The 17,990-nt window shown below is 52.9% G+C and overlaps 1 protein-coding gene across 1 annotated transcript in view; it reads left to right on the forward strand.

Moving 5' to 3' along the window:
- The window catches only part of MAPK1 (mitogen-activated protein kinase 1), a 56,195-nt gene that overhangs the window by 26,242 nt on the left and 11,963 nt on the right, over window positions 1-17,990 (forward strand). The window contains exons 2-4 of the mRNA XM_070475708.1: window positions 8,566-8,748; window positions 10,288-10,477; window positions 15,462-15,578. Coding sequence (XP_070331809.1) covers window positions 8,566-8,748; window positions 10,288-10,477; window positions 15,462-15,578 — 490 coding nt within the window. The remainder of the gene's footprint in view (window positions 1-8,565; window positions 8,749-10,287; window positions 10,478-15,461; window positions 15,579-17,990) is intronic.

Below are 17,990 nucleotides of genomic sequence, written 5' to 3' on the forward strand. Positions count from 1 at the left end.
CAAGGAGTGGAACTTCTGGCTTGTATGTCAAATATGTATTTAATTTTTCAGAAACCACCGAGCCTTTTCATAGTGGTTGTACCATTTTGTAGTTCCACCTGCAGGGTGTGAGGGTCCTAGCTTTTCCACATCCTCATCAACACTTGGTATGGTCATTCTTTTTCATTTTAGCCATTCTCATGGGTATACTCTGTGGTTTTAATTTGCATTTCCCTTGTGACTCATCACTCACTTTTCTATGTGTGTATTGTCACACTGACTATCTGTTCTTAACCTTCTGCCCATTTGAAATAGTGGAGCTCTTGGCATGGTATGGTCCAGACCCCTGTGGCCTTCTCTGGGGTCTACTGACTCATCGGTCTACCCCATCCCTGCTCAGTACACTTGCCTTCTCAGCTACCCCTCCCCTGACTACCTCCCGCCTGTCCTCAGGTGTCTATTTTAAGTGCCACTACCTTAGAGTGGAAGAGCCTTCCTGAGCCCCGTCTGCCCTGTAGTAAGTGTGACCTTGACGAGGAGGAGCATGCTCTGGAGTGTGGACAGCCTGCAGGCCAGCCCCGTGGGCGGCTGCTCATGCCTGCAGCCCTAGGGTGTGTGTGAGAAGGCGGTGTCCATACTGAAAGTGGAGCTGGCGTGGGCGCTTCCAGCCCTGGAGAGCCCCGGACAGGCCCGGATGTACCTGGGAAAAAGCAGGGAACTGCAGGAAGATCAGTGTCATGAGAGGCGATCAGAGGAATGCTAGCAGTAGGAGGGACGCCACCACAGGAGCTGCTGCTGCTGAGTCACCTCAGGCGTGTGCGACTCTGCGGCCCCAGAGATGGCAGCCCACCCGGCTCCGCCGTCCCTGGGAGTCTCCAGACAAGAACTCTGGAGTGGGTTGCCGTTTCCTTCTCCAGTGCGCGAAAGTGAAGTCGCTCAGTTGGTCCGACTCTTCACGACCCTGTGGGCTGCAGCCCACCAGGCTTCTCCGTCCATGGGGTTTTCCAGGCATGGGTACTGGAGTGGACTGCCATCACCTTCTCCGCCACCACAAGGGAGCAATCCTGAAATTTTGAGACAATGATTTTTTTTTTTTTTTTTTAATACATTGAAATGAATCAGCCATGGATTTACATGTATTCCCCATCCTGATCCCCCCTCCCACCTCCCTCTCCACCCGCTCCCTCTGGGTCTTCCCAGTGCACCAGGCCCGAGCACTTGTCTCATGCATCCAACCCGGGCTGGTGATCTGTTTCACGAAACAATGCTTTTTTAAAGAATGAGGGTCCAGTTTTCATGGAGCAGTTTGAAGCAGGCCATTTTTTCCTTCACGTACTTTTTCCCCAGGCAAGACTGCTGCTCTCAGTCCTAACTGGCAAACACAGCAGATCTGAAATGACTCAGAATCTGGAATATATCAGATTATCCTTGTATGTCCAAGTGGGAATCCAGAAATAATTGTATAACCTCAGAGCTTGATACCAGAAGCATCTTACTGCAGCATCTCTCAGCTAGTACGTGGGCATCAGAGTAAGTTTTCCCTCTGTAGTAAGGACAGTCTCAGCTAAGTGGTGCCTGTTGCTAAGTTGGAAACCAGTGTAGCAAGAGCATTGGTATGCATCTCTCCTTGGCATTTAACGCCTTTCTAGAAATACTTGCTTTCCCTCGGATTTTGTACCTGTGAAGTTGTTAGATTCCAACTGAGTATATGCTGAGCTCCCCGGCCTTGTCCCGCAGCTCCCTGGAGCTCCGCTCCCCCGCGCCCAGACCTGTTCCCGCCGCGTGGCGCGTGGCTGGCGTCCACCGCTGTCCTCTCGGTCACCGGGTTTGTCCTCAGTGTGTGCTCTTGCTAATCTCAACCATTGTATTTGTTTGCATCTCTTAGAAGTTCATTTTGAGTATTTCTTATACCTCCCACTTTTCTCCTTATATCATGTCCTACCTTCGTGAGTGTATGGAGTATATTTATGATAGCTGTTTTAAAATTCTTGTCTACTAATTCTGTCATCTCTATTTTATGGGTCTTTTTTTTTTCCCTTGTCTCTTCATTATGGTATTTTCTTGCTTTTTTGTTGTTGTTTTTATTGATTTGTAATATTTCAGATGTGATTCAGTATATTCAATATATGTATTTTCAAGTTCTTTTCTATTATAGGTTATTACAAGATATTGAATATATTTCCTGGTTTCTTTTTCATTTGTTTGGGTTTGGGGGGAGTTTTAGGCTGTGCCGGTCTTTGTTGAAGTGGGTGGACTCAGTTGCCCACGGCTTGTGGGATCTTAGTTCCCGGACCAGGGGTTGAACACATGTGCCCTGCCTTGGAAGGTGGATTCATAACCACAGGACTACCAGGGAAGCTCCGTGTTTTGGTCTTTTTTAATGTTGACTGGATGCACAACATTGTGGATTTTACATTGAGTGCTAGATTTTTTTTTCTATTCCTTTAAATATTTGGCAGTTTTTTCCCTGGGATGCAGTTAAGTTCCTTGAACAGTTTGTTCCTTTCAGAGCTCTCTTCTCAGTGTTTTTAACGGCAGGTCCAGAATAGCCCTCAGGCAAAGGCTGCTTTAGCCCCGGGACTGCGTCGGGGCCTCTCTGCGGTAGGACAGCAGCTGCTCACACTCTGGCTCCACGTGGCTCCTCCCCGGCCTTGGGACCCAGCGTGCTTGAGCTCTGATCGGCCGTCAGCCGGACGCTCAGGGGGACTCCTCCTCAGCCTTCTGACGTTCTCCTCTCCTGTGCTCTGCCTCACAGATTCACTCCAGATCTCGAACTCTTTCCTCTTGAGGAGACTGCCCATCTCGGTGTTGCAGCCTGGATGCTCCAGGCAGCGAGGCGGGGCCGTCACAGCCCTTGCCTCGATGCCCTGTGCTGCCTGCTGTTGGCTGTCTGAAGACCGTTGTTCCATGAACCCTGTCTTTTCTCCCTTTTAGTTAGAGAGTAGATCAGTCTCTGTTCTTTCATCATGGCTAGAAGCAAAGCCTGTGACAGTACTTCGAATGTCAGGAACTCGTTTAAATAAACTCAGGTCTTTCCCTTCAAGCTGCCTTATCTTACATTACCACACCTCATTGATTGTTTTTTTCCTCCCAGTAGAATAGACGGAAATAGTAAGACAAAATACAATTTAAATTACGTCTTAAGTCACTTATGGCTCCATCATCCCAGCTTGTTTTGCAAATTGGCTCTTCTAGATAAATATTTTTAAGCTACAGTCTGTGGTTTTATTTTGAACCTCACCTTTAGTTACTACAGTCTTCATACTTAGTTTAATGGCTGCACAGGGACCTACTAATATTCCACAATGTATTAAACCTTACGTTTGGCAATACGTTTTGTTCTTTTAGGCAGTTTTGCAATAAGTATCTTCAAATATCATCCCTATTCTTAAGGATGCTCAAAGGGAGGAAGGCAGGAGGGATGATATTCTGTTATTTCATGAATAATTAGGCTACTTGGGATATTTAGTAAATGTTTGTCCAGTGATTGAAGTAGAATATAACTTAAAGTTCAATTAGGTAAAATTTTCAGTTACCTTTTTAGGAATATTTTTGTTCCATTGGGCATTATTTTTATGGGAGGTTAAAGAAGCTAACTGTGAAATGATTGTTTCCTTCTACTTATTAAACTAAGTCATATTTTCTATATGCTGATTATTTCATCAATTTTGGAAGTATTATTGAGTGGAAGATCTTTTTCAGACAAACTTATATGTTGGAATAATTTTAGATTTACAGAAAAGTTGCAGATAGTGCTGAAGGCTCCCGTAAGCCCCTACCCAGTTTCTGTCTCCCCTCATAACAACATCTTACATGTCTGTAGTATGCTTATCAAAGCCATATAATGGAATAATGGTATAATGGAATTCCAGACTTTATTTGGAATTTACTTTTCCAGTGATTTCCTTGTTCTGTTCCAAGATCCAGTCCAGGATACGACATGCATTTGGTTGTATGTCGCCTCGCGTCTCTGTGACTGTTTCTTGTTATTTTTTCATGACTTGGGCGAACTCATCGAGTCATTCTGTGGACTAGCCCTCACGTTGGGTTTGCGGACGTTCTTCTCACTGTTAGACTGGGGTGACAGGCTTGGGAAAGAGCACCACAGAGTTGAGCCACCTCTCTCATCCTACCAGAGACGTCCACGGGGTGTCATGGGTGGTGGTCACTGACCACTCGGTGGGGATGGGATCTGCCAGGCTGCTCCACCGCAGAGTGACTCCCTCCTGCGTCACCATCCGTGCTTTGGAGCACGGCCCTCGGTGCAGCCCGCCCGCCCGCAGGTGAGGGGGCGGGGAGAGGATGCGGACATACGTTTCAGGTTCTTGTGTTGGGGAGCTTTGTCTCTGCTCCTCCCCTGTTGGTTTCTCCCCGAGAATTTGGTTATAGCTCCTCGGAAGATGGCATAAGCAATATAGGATGTGTGCTTCTGCCCTTGAGGAGTTGAGTCTACTTAAATGGAGAGCATTTGAACCAGAACCAAGCCAGGGCTTCCCAGGGGCTCAGTAGTAAAGGCCCACCTGAGTGAAGGAGACCCCGGTTAGATCCCTGGGTCGGGAAGGTCCCCTGGAGAACAGAGTGGCAACCCAACTTCTTTCTGGAGAAGTCCACGGACAGAGGAGCCTGGCGGGCTGCAGCCCACGGGGTCTCAGAGTCAGATGCGACTGGCACTCTTCACTAAGCTGGGAGGCAGCGCCTTCTGCAGAGCTGTGGCCCCTCCACGGTTCAGGCTGGCTGAGAGGGCTCCTGCCGGCGCACTGCCCTCACGCTCTGTTCTCGCCGCAGCCTACCTCCTGAGGGAACTGCACAGCGGACACCAGTGTGGCCTCACTTAAAAGCCCTGTGACTTCCTTCCGCGGCCCCCAGGGGCGACCGTAGGTTTGCCTGCCGCTTCAGCCCCACACGTGCCCTGCTCTGTAGCCCCAGGTCCCTGCAGGGAGAGCCCTGCAGCTTTGCCTGAATGCACGCTGCCTCCTCACACCTGCCGAGTTCGGGGAGCCTCCTCTCCGCCCTGCCTGCTCCCCCAGCCCCTGACCCCTCCACTGCTGCCGACAGCTTGAGCCTTCTGGTTGTTGCCTTGGATTTGCCGGTCACTCTGCTCCTCCTCACCTTCTTCAAAGATAGGCACCTGTGTGTGTGCACACTGTCCCCACTCCCGTCCATCAGCTGCCACCCAGGCTCCACCCGTCCGCTGATGGCAGATTCGGTGGCTGGCTTCCAGTCCTCATCTTTCTCATGCACTTCTGTTCGGGGCTCCTGGCTTCTGAAATGGCAGTCTCTCTTGGTGTTTACAGCTGCTTCCTCGTGCTCTGGCCGGTTCCTGCTCCTCGGTCTGCTCTGGAGCTCTGTCCTCAGACCTCTCTTCTCTTCAGCGGTGCTCCCCTCTGTGGCTTGTTAAACGTTCCCATATCTTACTCCCAGCCTCCACCTCCTCACTGCTGCTGGGAGCAGAGCCTCTCTTTCCTCCATCTGAATCCCCTGCAGGCCTCCTCAGACCTTTACACCGGAAAGTATAAGACCACTGTCTCCCTGACCCATCTTGTTTTCTTTGCAAGGCCTGGGTCAAGAAAACAATTGGAGCATCACATACCACAGGGATCAAACTGTGATCAAGGAAACAAGAAGGGCTTCTCAAGTGTCGCTGTCCGTGCAGGAGACATGAGAGACGCAGATTCGGTCACGGGGTCAGGGAGAACCCCGGAGGAGGGCATGGCAGCCCACTCCAGTGTTCTTGCTTGGAGGAGTCTGGCGGGCTCTGGTCCACAGGGTCACAGAGAGTCGGACATGACTTAAGCGACTTAGCACACATGAAACATGAAATATACTCTCCCCTCTTCCTGAGACAGATAGACTTTCATGAAGACCTGGAAGATCAGATTCAACTTGCAGACTCCTGGGCTTTCCAGAGCTGGGGTTGGCGGCCCCTGAGAGCGGGCCCCCAGCGGAGCCCTCTTCTCTCGCAGCCAGGGCTGTGTGCCCCCCCGCGTGAGCTGCTGCTGCAGCCCGCCCTTGCGGCGTGTGCCTCAGAGGGCATCCGCTCGCTGCCTCGGGACCCAGGGGCTTCTGCGGGGCTCCTGGTGGCGTGTTCCCCGGACCGCATGCGCACCGCCGGCGGAGGGGCCGGCCTTCCTGCAGGCGGCCTGCTTGCGTCCCCTCCACGTGGTGCCTCTTGCCTCCTCTGGGCCCCCGCTCCCCTTTGAACGCCTGCTCGTCCTTCAGAATGTGGTTTCTACAGGCCTCATCGTTTAGTCCTCTCTTTAATACCCTTATTTTGGACTTAATCTACCCAGCTTCTTCTCGGGTTTCAGAAGTGCTTCACTGTGATGAAGGCTGACTGTTCCTGTCTCCTTCCCTTCCTAAACTGCCGTCCTCTTAAGAGGACCACTGTTTGGTTTTGCGCCCAGTCCTGACACGGAGTCTCAGGAGTGGGAAGTGCTTGGCAAGCGTGGCTGGGCCCCCCTCCTGCTGTGGCGGTTGCCCTGTCACAACAGGAAATGAGCTTGCTCTGGCACGACTTGTTCGTCCTGGACTCATGCTGGTTCCCGTTTCTCCCATCTGTTAAATAATCTCCTCTAGAGCCGTGCGGGCTTCTACTTCCACACTGACTGCAGACACAGTTCTGGAATTGTACCCTGGCCCTGGAATTGATCATGCATTCGGGGACCCCTGGCTCTTTTTTTAAATTAGTTCTTTAAGAAGTCATTGGTAATCAGCACGCCAGTGTATAGTTTAAAAGTGTACATGTTAAGTTTTGACTTATTATACACCCATTAAGCTATCAGAACATTTCGATAATGAATATTGATGACTTCCAAGAGTTACCTGGCCTCCACATCCATCATGTCCATCCCTTCTCCTCCAGCAGCCCCGCTTTCTGTCCTCATAGATGAGTTTGCATTTTATGTGAGAAGGGGCACTTTTCTTTTGGTCTGGCTTCACTCAGCATAATTATTTTGAGCTTCGTCTGCGTTTATATTACCAGTAGTTTCCTTTTTACTGCTGAGTAATAGGAAGCTACCCACCCCTGGCAGTGACCTCCCCCTCCCCACCACTTTGGATCTCAGGAGAAAATCCATCTGGGCTTGAGGCCGCGTTCCTGTAAGATGACTGGGTGCTTGCAGGGGCTTGCGCTCCTCAGGGCACAGGGACAGCTGTGATCCTTGCACGCCTGTCAGTGTGGATGAATGCTGGAGACAGGCGTCCTCCTCTATTGGGGGGGGGGGTGTCTGTTGTAAATGCGTACCGAGCTCCAGTTTTAGAGATTGTTCTCTCAGGTGGGCATGAGGTTAAAGGTATTTTTGCACCTCTTTCTAAGAACTAGTCTTTTATTTCTCAAATATTTTTGTATTGGTGAGGAATTCTGAAATAATTGTGCTTTTTTCTTTAAGGGATATGCCAGCAGTTTTCTAGGATTTCTCCTGTGATTTTTTTCCCACTTAAGAGTAATTTTTGAAATATGTTTTGAAAAGGTTCACATGGTTCTTCAATCAAAACAATGTAAAAGGTGTACAGTGAGGGGCTTGGAGATGTGATTACTGCTTCTGCTTGGCAGTCTAAGTCAGACCTTCAGGACACCTTGGAAAGAACTGGGCCCCATGTTAAGGCTGTGAGAGGTGTTTTTTTTTTTCCTTTTTTTGCCTCTTTGTGCGTGTGTGTGAGAGAGAGAGTATTTTTTGAACAATACTTTAGGTTTTGTTATAAGATGACCCAAATGGTATGGAATCTGTCTGCGATGTGGGAGACCTGGGTTTGTTTCCTGGGTTGGGAAGATCCCCTGGAGGAGGGCGTGGCGACCCACTCCAGTCTTCTTGCCTGGAGAATCGCATGGACAACGGAGCCTGGCAGATCATAGTCCACAGGGTCGCAAAGAGTCACACATGACTAAGCACAGCACAGTCAAGCGTCTTGATTAAATTTCTTGGGGGGCGGGGAGAAAGAAATAGTTGTGTCATTTTGCAAGTAACACACCGTTGTTGCTCCCAGGCACCGCACCCTTCTGCCCCCCGCCCCCCATTGAAGTACGGCTGTAGTTTGGGGTGTGCAGGAGACTGACTCGGTGTTTGTTCCGATTAGCCTCCATTACAAGTCGCCACAAGGGCGGGGCTGCAGTCCCCCGTGCTCTGCAGTGTATCCGTGTTGCCCTCCTGGGTCCATTTTGCTTGGGATGAGACGTGGCTGAGGGTCATCGCAGCGTTTCTGCTGAGTCAGTGGAGTCTGGTGCAACTGTGGGAGGCTGTTTTGGAGGCAGACATGATGGCCCTCCCCAGATGCAGTTGCTGTTAGGAGCGGTGGGGACACTCTGCGTCTGTGTCGCACGCCTGTGCTCCCGGGCCGTGAACGTGGGCGTCTGCACAGGTGGTGGGCCGGGCCCACTCGTCCTGAGGTCCCGCGCGCACTGCCTCACGGGTGCTCGCTCCGCTTGGGGCCCCTCTGCGGATAGCACACAGGCTGTCTTCATGTGCGCGGAGCAGGTCTCTGCGCAGGGTGATGGGCGCTTCACTACTTTACCGCTTCATTCCTTTTCCCAGAGTGCCCTGGGGTTTTTAGTGCTGCCCCCTCACCTCCTTTTTTTTTTTTTTTTTTTAGCTCTGCTTATGATAATGTCAACAAAGTTCGAGTAGCTATCAAGAAAATCAGTCCTTTTGAGCACCAGACCTACTGCCAGAGAACGCTGAGAGAGATAAAGATCTTGCTGCGCTTCAGACACGAGAACATCATTGGGATCAATGACATTATCCGAGCGCCGACCATCGAGCAGATGAAAGATGTGTATCCTTCCGCGGCAGCGGCTCCGGCACCTGCAGCCACGTGCCCGACACGTCCTGCTGGGGGGGGGAGGAGCACAGCTTGTGAGGGGACGCCGTCCTCCGCTTGCCAGTTACTGTGCTGCTTGCGTCATTGACAGTTTTTCTCTGATTCAGTTTTACAGTTGTCAGTAACTATTCTCAGTATCTTTGGCGAATCCAGTTTTTCCCTGTCAGTTTCAGTAAAGATTTCCTTTCAGTAAGTGCAGTTGTGGAAAATTCCGGTGAACACCTTTTCCGGTCATGCTCTTCCCACTTAAGGTGTGTTTGGTTATGATGGTGAACGGGACAGAGCCATGGACTATGGAAGAGGCGGCCTGCACGGCACCGGTCAGGTCCAGACTGTCCTGATCTGAGCAGCATTTTATATCTGGGCCCAGTTATCTCTTCTTTAAAACTGAGTGGCTAGCCCTTCTAATCTTCCGGGCCAGCTGAGCTCTGAGGATGTGTGGTGACTGTGGCTGGCGTTTAGAACTCTGGACTCGGCCCCAGGACTGGAGGCGTGGGCTGCGCTGAAGGGGCCCGCACGGAAGTGGTGTGCCTGCCCCGCACCTGGCACCCCCACCCCACCGTGCGCCCCCCCCTGGGGAGGCTGGTCTCCCGGGAGCTCCCACGGTTACCAGCGCTGCTCTGAGTCTGCTGACCTCTCAGTGCAGTGCCTCCCCTGCTGCCTGCGGTCCTGCTCTACCTTTTGCCTCGAAAATCACGTCTCCGTCAGATGACACGTTTTCCAGTCGTGTCTCCTTCACATCCCAGACGTGTCCCCGCTGGCGTGACTCTGTGGATGTGTAATATGTGCAGAGACATGAGCTTAAACCCCCGAACACTGGCGGAAGCACCCTGTGGTGAGGTTAGACGCGGGCAGCGTCTATGGTTTATTTTCCGTGGGAACGAAGTCAGCTGCGCCTGAGGTTCTGGACGCTGAGAGGCGGGTGGGCCGGAGGCCGAGGGGCGCAGCCCACAGGCCCCTTGGTAGCGCAGCGAGCACTGTCTGCTGTCTTTAGTCTCTTAGCCTGAACTGCAGAGGCAGACAGGTAGACCAAGGGCTGAATTTAGTAGCGAGTGTGTCCTCAGCCTGTATTTCCAGAAGCTTTATGGTTGGTTTTTGTGGGGAAGGAGGGGGACAGGAAGGCAGGTTAAAGACCAGTGAAGTTGGGAGTTGTTGCTGGGCCAGAGGAGAAAGTGCCTGATGCCGCCCACCCCTCTCAGCGATGCCAGAGGCTCCTCTTGGGGGTGGGCCGCTGGGGGAGCAGGACTCATGCCCATCTCCTGCGTGAGGTCAGGTCTCCGCTGGGGCGTCAGCGCACGTGCTGTCTCACAGGAGCTGAGGAGTAGGGCACAGCTCCGGACCCCTTCCGCTGAGGTGCGCCCGCCTGCCATCAGGCTCTCACTTCCCTCTGGGGCCTCAGGATGGAATAGTGGATTGTTGGCGTCCCTTTTGTTTTCAGTGCTTTGCTGAGTGTAACCAGCTATTTGGGTATGTTACCTTAACCTTTCCAAACAGATACATAGTACAGGACCTCATGGAAACAGATCTCTACAAGCTTTTGAAGACGCAACACCTCAGCAATGACCATATCTGCTATTTTCTTTACCAGATCCTCAGAGGGTTAAAGTATATCCATTCAGCCAACGTGCTGCACCGCGACCTCAAACCTTCCAACCTGCTGCTCAACACCACCTGCGATCTCAAGGTCAGCCGGTGTTTCCTCCCACTGAGGGTGTAGCTGTCAGAAACGCTTGTTTTCCTGGGGCATGTTTGTGTTTATTGTTATTCGTATTTGACATTATACCAGAAATACTTGAAAGCATTTTTATGGCAAAAAGAAGTGCAAGTAAAGCGTGCTAGTCGTTTAATACATGGCGGAGGTGAATAAGGAGGGAGGCCTGCAGATGGCTCAGGTGCCATGCAGGGAAGAGAGAGTCCCCTGGAAGCGCATCTGATACTGAGGGGGCCTGGACACGTGAGAGGACACCTCGTGTTCATGGGCTGGAAGACTCAGTGTTCTTGAGATGGCAGTGTTCCCAGTGTGGTCCGCAGACTTCATGCAGTCCCTGTCAAGGCCCCAGGTGCCTGTCTGTGCAGAAACGGACAGGCTGTTGCTGAGATTCATGTAGAAACTCAGGAGACCCAGAACAATGTTAAGAAGGAGCTGCTCTAGGGGCCTCACTCTTCCTGGTTCCCAGACCTACTGCCGAGTTGTGCTCATCAAGATGGGGTGGTCCTGGCAGGAGTGGCACGTCCCTTGTGTATCACGGAGGTAGAGTGTATGCTTGTGGTGCTGTCTGCAGTGACGGAGGCTCTGAGAGGAGTGCTTCCAGACCCAGAGGAGAAGGCCACCGGCTCTGCCCGGGACCCTGACGTGTCAGGAGGAGGTGGCATCGTGCTGCCCCTCCCAGCATGCGGCCCTGCAGTGGGTGAGTGGCCGTGCCAGGTGCAGGGGACCGCAGACAGAAGGAAGAACAGCAAAGGGAGAGGGGGGTACCCGTGCCCCAGCACCAAGGCCTGCTCTGCGTGGAGAGTCTTCTGGAACTGTCAGTGGCCCTGTCTTCAAGACAGTTCGCTTGTCTGCTGTCTCGGGTGTTTACAGCTGTGTAGCAGACAGCCTGTGAGACGTGGAGGAAGCTTCCTGCGTCAGACACGGCTGGTATGGACTCCGTCACCCCTTAACATCCTTCTGAGTTAGACTCATGCCCTTCCCACGTGGGGTGTAGCCCCCAGACCGCCGTCCGTGGGTCTGGGCCCATGAGTCAGGGTGGCCTGAAGGATGAGGGTGCGCTCGGGAGCAGCCAAACCTGGTCAGCTCTCAGTGGTTTCCTTGGAAAATCACAGGGATTTTCATGTCTCCTCCTGCTTTTCCTTTTTTCTTTCTCTTTCTTACCTTCACAGTCCTGTTACGGCAGATTGCTTTTGTTTGGTTTTGGAGAGCTGTTCTTAATCTTTAAAGTATGTAATATTTATGGGAGAAGTTAACTTTTGCATGAAAATGCTCCTCCTTGAGAAGAGGACACGGAAGCTACTACTTTGCCACCTCTTCTCTGTTGGTGGACTTGTCTTTACCTCAGGCCGTTTTGTTCCCTGCTCACCAGGATGCATACCCACGCTGATGTGTGTGTTACCGGCCATCTGCAAGTCGAGGCATTGTTTTCAAAACCCAACTTCACACGCGCTCAGGAGCACAATAGGATGTGTTAGGTACTTAGAGCGGTGCCGTTGGCCCACGTTGGAAAACGTCTGCGTGGGGGATGCATCGTCCACGTGGGCGTACGTCCTCGGGGTCTCACTCCAGATGGCAGTGTGGTGCATGTCACCTGGCCACGGGCTGGCCATGGGAGTGTGTCCCACGGGCAGCCCTGGGGCCCGGGGTGGGGGCTGCAGCCAGTGCCTGTGGGGAGAGGGCTCCCCTGCTCCGGGCTTGGGGTGACTGCGATGCCGTCCCATAGCCCCGGGCCTAGAAAGTTCATAACCAGTGGCTTTACTGATGTCTTGTTATTTAGGGTCTTTTTTGAATTTTCAAGCAGGTAATTATATTACTTCTTCCTTTTTCCATTGACTTCTGTGTTAGTAAGTATTTTTTACTCTTGAGCCCTCAGGATGTCAGCTCTTTTAAGTGTCTTAGACCTTTAGCTTTTGACTTGGGTACAGTCAAGCCCAGTAGCAGTCAGCTTCCTTTCTTGGCTTCCATAAACATGCTTTGTGCTCGGTGCCCGGCCTTGAGACCCAGGACACCCTGGCCTCTCACGGCCCTCCTGGAACCTTCTCCTTTCAGGCATCCTGTTTATTTCTCGGGGCCACAGAAAAGCGAGGGTTGTGGACCCTATTTGGAGATTCTGCTTGCAACGTGTCTTTAGTGAAACTTCCAGGGGTGTGTGGTCTCCAGCAGTCTTTGTCCTCGCTGTTTGCTCACTGAGCCTCCATCCAGCAGCCCCAGGGGGAACCCCAGGCTGCTAGGGTCGTAGCATGTATGCTTCTGGGTGGGCCTAGAAAGGAGGATTCAAAAGATACAAAATGAAATATCTTTGGGACTTTTGTTATAGGAGAATTTGAATTTACTCAGTCCCAAAGATAGCCAGGTAAGAGTGCTAGGACATTTGACTAAGTCGCATTCTATTTCTTCTACCATATCCTGGTTGTCTACCTTCCTCAATATAGAACTGTCATAAGTTTTTTTTTTTTTTTTTTTTTGTAGCCTTGACAGTTTTTTGGTTAATACTGTATTAGCTTTCAGTGTTGCAGTGTTAAAAGAACTTTAAGAGAGTCATGTGAGCTTCCCGTGGATAACCGTGAACAGAGTTTCCCTACATGTACCTCTTGATTTGTTAAATTATAGCCAATAATTTTTATCTACCGGGAGTGTAGGATACCGATGGTAAAACACGATCCTCCTTAAGCCAGCTCGCTCTTCTGAAAACTGGTAACTGACAGGGAAGGAGGAAACGTGTTCCCTGTCTTCCCAGTGGGTTCCAAGCATCAGGGTAGGCACGCAGCCCCGGCTAATGAATGACGGTGCTTCCTTAAAGTAAATGCCAGCTAATAAATGCACAAGGGATAATAAAGTTAGTGAAGTCACTGTTTTGCAGCTTCCAGTGATGTAAGTGGTTGGTGCAGTGTATTCCTGGACCCTCTACTCAGACTCCAGTCCCCTTGGGGGCTCTTGCCACCTCCCCACGTGGACACCTGTTTACCTCTCACATCCGCCCAGGCTCGAGCCTCTCTCAAGCCCCCCAAGATGTCATGGCCCGAAACAGCAATAGTCATGTTTGAGCTCGTAGTTTCTGAGGTCAGGAGTTTGGTCAGGCAGCAGGGGGGGCGGTGACTACTCTGGGCTCAGCCTCTGGACTGCAGCTGAAAGACATGGCCCTGGAGGCTCAGATCATCCCCCACAGGCCTGGCGGTTGGTGCCACGGCATGGCCACGTGTTGCCCACGTGACCTGGTGTCCCCATGACACAGCCAGAGGCTCCCAGTTCCCCAGGTGGAAGCCACGTTGCGTTTATGATCTCACCTCGGAAGTCACACAGCATCGCTTCCAGTGTGTTCTCTTGGTTCAGGCAGTTGGAAAGGCTTGCCTAGCTTCCAGAGGAGAGAGGATAAATCCTGCCCTCTTGGTACGAGCTCAGCCCCAGAGCTTGTGGCCAGAGTGGGGTCAGGGTTATGTTGGCGTGCCCTTCCCACAGCTGTGTTTAGGTTGCTCACGCCACGTGGGCCTGTCTCTGAAGAGCTGTAAGGTCCCGTCTGCCTCCCCGAGTGTGGCTCCTGCTTGTTTCCGCTCCCAGAGGAGGGTGGAGACGTCAGCCCCAGGACTGACCCCACTGATCTTGGGTCCTGTATGCGGGCTTCTCACCTGGTTCTGCTGACCCACCGAGAGCTGTGACTTGTGTCTGGGCCCGGCCATGCTGAGGGTGCCCAAGGGGATGGTGCACGGCACGGGCGCGTTGCAGAGTCAGACAATCCATCAGCCTGTGGCTGTCCAGGGTGTGATGGCCTCAGCAAGCCGTCTGGCTGTGGAGGTGAGGCTGGTGCTGGAGGCCACGGGGGCCTCAAGATGCCGCAGCAACTGTGCGGCCCTCTCCCGGAGCGCCCAGAGCACGGCCCTGGAAGGGACGCAGAGCAGGCATGGCATTTGCTCCTCCTGAAGGCGCGCTGACAGGCTCAGAGGATGGGAGTTGGGCGGCACAGATACAAAACGTCTGCATGACACATCGAGGAAGCAGCAGGGCCCGGGGTCAGGGGTGCCGCGAGGGGTTGCCAGTGTCCATGGCCACGGGCCCTGAGGAGGTGGGTGGGGCCTTCAGAGTCCTTTTAAGTTGTCGAGACCGTCAGCTGTGGGGTCTCTGAGCAGAGGTTGGTGTTCATTAAGTCTTCTGAATATCCTTGAGCTGTGTCCTGCCTCTGTATTTCTATTTTTATGGACTGAGCTCAGACCCTTGTCAGTTTTTAACTGAATTAAAGCAATCAGCCTCCGAAGCGACCTGTCTTCCAGACGGCCTTCTGCTAGATTCCTGTCTGTGTTAGCATCTCTCTCTCGGGTTAGTTCCCCAGGAGCTGGGAATTAAAAGGCCCTGCAGTTGTTTGGGACCAAATACGTTCCAGTTACTCTTCTTATACATTGTAATCTGGAGTAGCCTCAACTGTTGCATGGTCAAGGCTGGCTTGCGTGAGTCAGGAGAAATTAATAGCTGGGTTTTTTTGGGGGGGGTAAGGGTCCGTCATCAGTATGTGGAGCGTCTCATGCAGCTCTGGGAGTGGGTCTGACTATAGGAGGGGAGCAGGCGGAGGAGGTCACGTGTGGAGGGAAGCCGTGCCCGTGCAGTTGGTCGCAGCGGTGACTGTTCCAGTGCTTGCTGGGGGCTGGAACTTACTCTTGGTGCATAACTGTTTATCAAGTGGCCTAAGCAGGATTGCTGTGGGTAAGCGGATCAGTAGAGGCTGCATACCTCTGAAAATGTGTTCCGTGCAAGAGCTCGCCAGCCTGTCCCTTTCTGACACGAGGCGTCTGCCTTTGAGTTGCTGTGAGGGCCAGGCAGGAGAGAGCGTGGGTCAGCCCCTGGAGCTCTGCCGCGTGAGACGGCAGCACCTCTGGTCGCCATCGCTGCTCTCGCCCTCTTAGCGTCTGTGGTGCTCTGCTGCTGACGACTTTGACTGTCTCAGAAGGTGTCCTGTCTTGTTCTCCCCTAGATCTGTGACTTTGGCTTGGCCCGTGTTGCAGATCCGGACCACGACCACACAGGGTTCCTGACAGAGTACGTGGCCACTCGCTGGTACCGGGCTCCAGAAATCATGTTGAATTCCAAGGTAAGGACCAGGTTTGCATCGGAAGAAAACCCGGAGGCCAGAGAACTTAGGACGTGAGTTGCAGTCAGCCTGGCCTGAGGCTTGGCCTGTTTGCCCAGCCCCAAGGTACCGTCTTGTCTCCCTTCAGCACTGACGTCCCAGCGCTGGGCTGGGCTCGCGCTGGCTCACAGAGCCGCAGGGTGTGCTCGCGTCCCCGTCCGCCTGCACCCCGCCCCCGGCCAGCCCTCCTCCACCGGGGCAGCTGCTCCCGTGCTGCTGCTGCTGCCGGGCTCAGGCCGGCCTGTGGTCTGTGAGTGCGGACCAGGGCTTTCCTCTTGGAAGAGTCACACCTACCTGACCATGAGGAAGCTTCTTCAGCAAAATTGCAATAAAATTGGAAGAAAACACAGATGTGGAAAAAACAGGAGCTGCTGTAGCTCTTCCAGAATGACATGGTGGTCTTCACCCAGGTAGAAAGCACACTGCCGGCAGGGCCTTTGTCTGCTCGCAGGAAACAAGCAGGGAGTCGGTAGAGCAGGACCGTCGCGAGTGAGCGCGGTGTGAGGGGCGAGGGCGGCCGTGGGGCCTCGTGCGTCTTAGCACATCACCTGCAGGTAGCGTCTGACTGGGTGTCTTGCTTGAGAAGGTCGGTGCGCCTGCCGTCTCTTACCTCATCCCGAGTCTCATGTCGCAAGGTTGAGATTGAAGAACTCCGTTCCCTCCTCCGTAACGTAATGTGTCGGGGAAGCTGTGAAAGTAACGCTGGGCCCACGTTCAGGTGTCAGAACCGGAAGTCGTCCTGGGCAGCTCGACGGTAGTGGGTGAAGTGCACGGCCCGTGGGCTGGGTTCTCGTCCTCCAGCCTTGACTCATAAAGGGCTTGGGCCATCCGTTAGGTTGCTTTTGTGAGGAAATGGAATTTGTTTAAAGCAGGTAGTTACTCTTTGTGTCATACACATGTTTAGTCAGCTATAGAGGTAAAATTCCATTAGAATAAATTTCATCGTAAAGAAGGACCTGGCGTAACAGATGTTTCAAAAAAGAAAATACTGTGTTGATTCTCTCAATTCCGGACGGCAGACAGTCCCACAGGGCCGGCTCCTGCTGTGGACGGCCGCGTGCCAGTCGCTCCGTGCCAGGGGGCCTCTCACCAGCCCAGGGGGCCACCAGGGGCGCGGCTTCTGCTCTTGCGGCGTTCGCTGTGGTAAAAGCTGGGTTTGGACCCTCATTGGTGGCTCCTCTGGCCTGAGCGTCACTCCCAGCAGTGTGCAGCGTCTCCCTCGGTACACCCGCGGGAGACCTGGGTCGGGGGCACACCTGCGTGCACGTTGCCCTCTGCCTGCCTGTCTCCCGGCTGTCCTCTGACTGCCCCGTGCCGGGCTCGGTGACTCCTGCCGGACTAACCTGAGGAGCTGGCGAGCTCTCCTGGGCAGGCGGTGCGCCCTCCGCGTGCCCTGACGGCGGCCTCGTCCGGCGCCGGCCCAGCGGTGCCCTCACAGCGGCTCGTGTGCGGCTCCTGTGCCGTGCCCGTGTGGGGTCGCCCCCGCTCCTGCACGGCCCGGAGCACCTGGGGGCGCAGAGGCGGCCTCAGGCCCGCCCGAGATCTCTTCCTGCCTCTCGGGGCGGGCTCCTCCGGAGGGGCCCGGGTCACTCTCGGCTGAGCGGCCCCGCAGGGTCTCAGGCCGTGTCTGGGGCTCCTCTTCCCCAGAGCCTCTCCCCAGGGGGCTGTGAGTACCGCTGTGTCCGGAAGTGCTCCTGCTGGGGTATGCAGAGCAGGCTTCTCTACATTACGTTAACAAGCGGGCGTTCATCTGTGGAGAGAGCTCCCTCTTTCCTCTTTCTCCTCCTCTGACCCCATCGTTGTTCTGAAAACATTGTTGTGGACTCGTGGTGGCTGTGGGGCTTTTGTTTGTGTGCTGTCCATTATCTTCCTGTTGGTTTTTTTTTTTTTTTTAAGTACTCACTGTCTCATTTGATAGGATTTTTAACTCTCAGAAACATGGCAGGAGTGGAGAAGGCAGGGGTTCTCACACAGTCTGTGCTACAGATCCCTTCAGGGTCTAAATGTTGATCCAAGACCCTCAGCAGGTTTTGTTTATGTGGGTTTTCTCTGTCAATATTTACTATATGAAAGTTAAAACTGAGAAGTTTTTAATATGTTAATTTTTAAGCATAATTTAAAAGTTAACGTGAATTAGGTATTTCTCGTTTTTTAACTGCTTCTTTTCTGCAACAGAAGCGTTTTAGTGAGGAGAGTAATGTCTCTTCAGCATTTGGCTTGATGTGAGCATGCTGGCTTCTCACCTGGGGCTGCCTGCAGTCTCTCAACTCTGCTGTTCTGGTTTGAGTTAGTGAAGAAGAGTCTTGGCTTGAAGCTGGGAAAGGGAGAGTTGGTATCATTGACCCCACACTGGAACCCAGTGGGGAAGGGTGC

This window comes from Odocoileus virginianus, chromosome 12 (assembly GCF_023699985.2).
Source record: "Odocoileus virginianus isolate 20LAN1187 ecotype Illinois chromosome 12, Ovbor_1.2, whole genome shotgun sequence".
NCBI classification, from domain to species: Eukaryota; Metazoa; Chordata; class Mammalia; order Artiodactyla; family Cervidae; genus Odocoileus; species Odocoileus virginianus.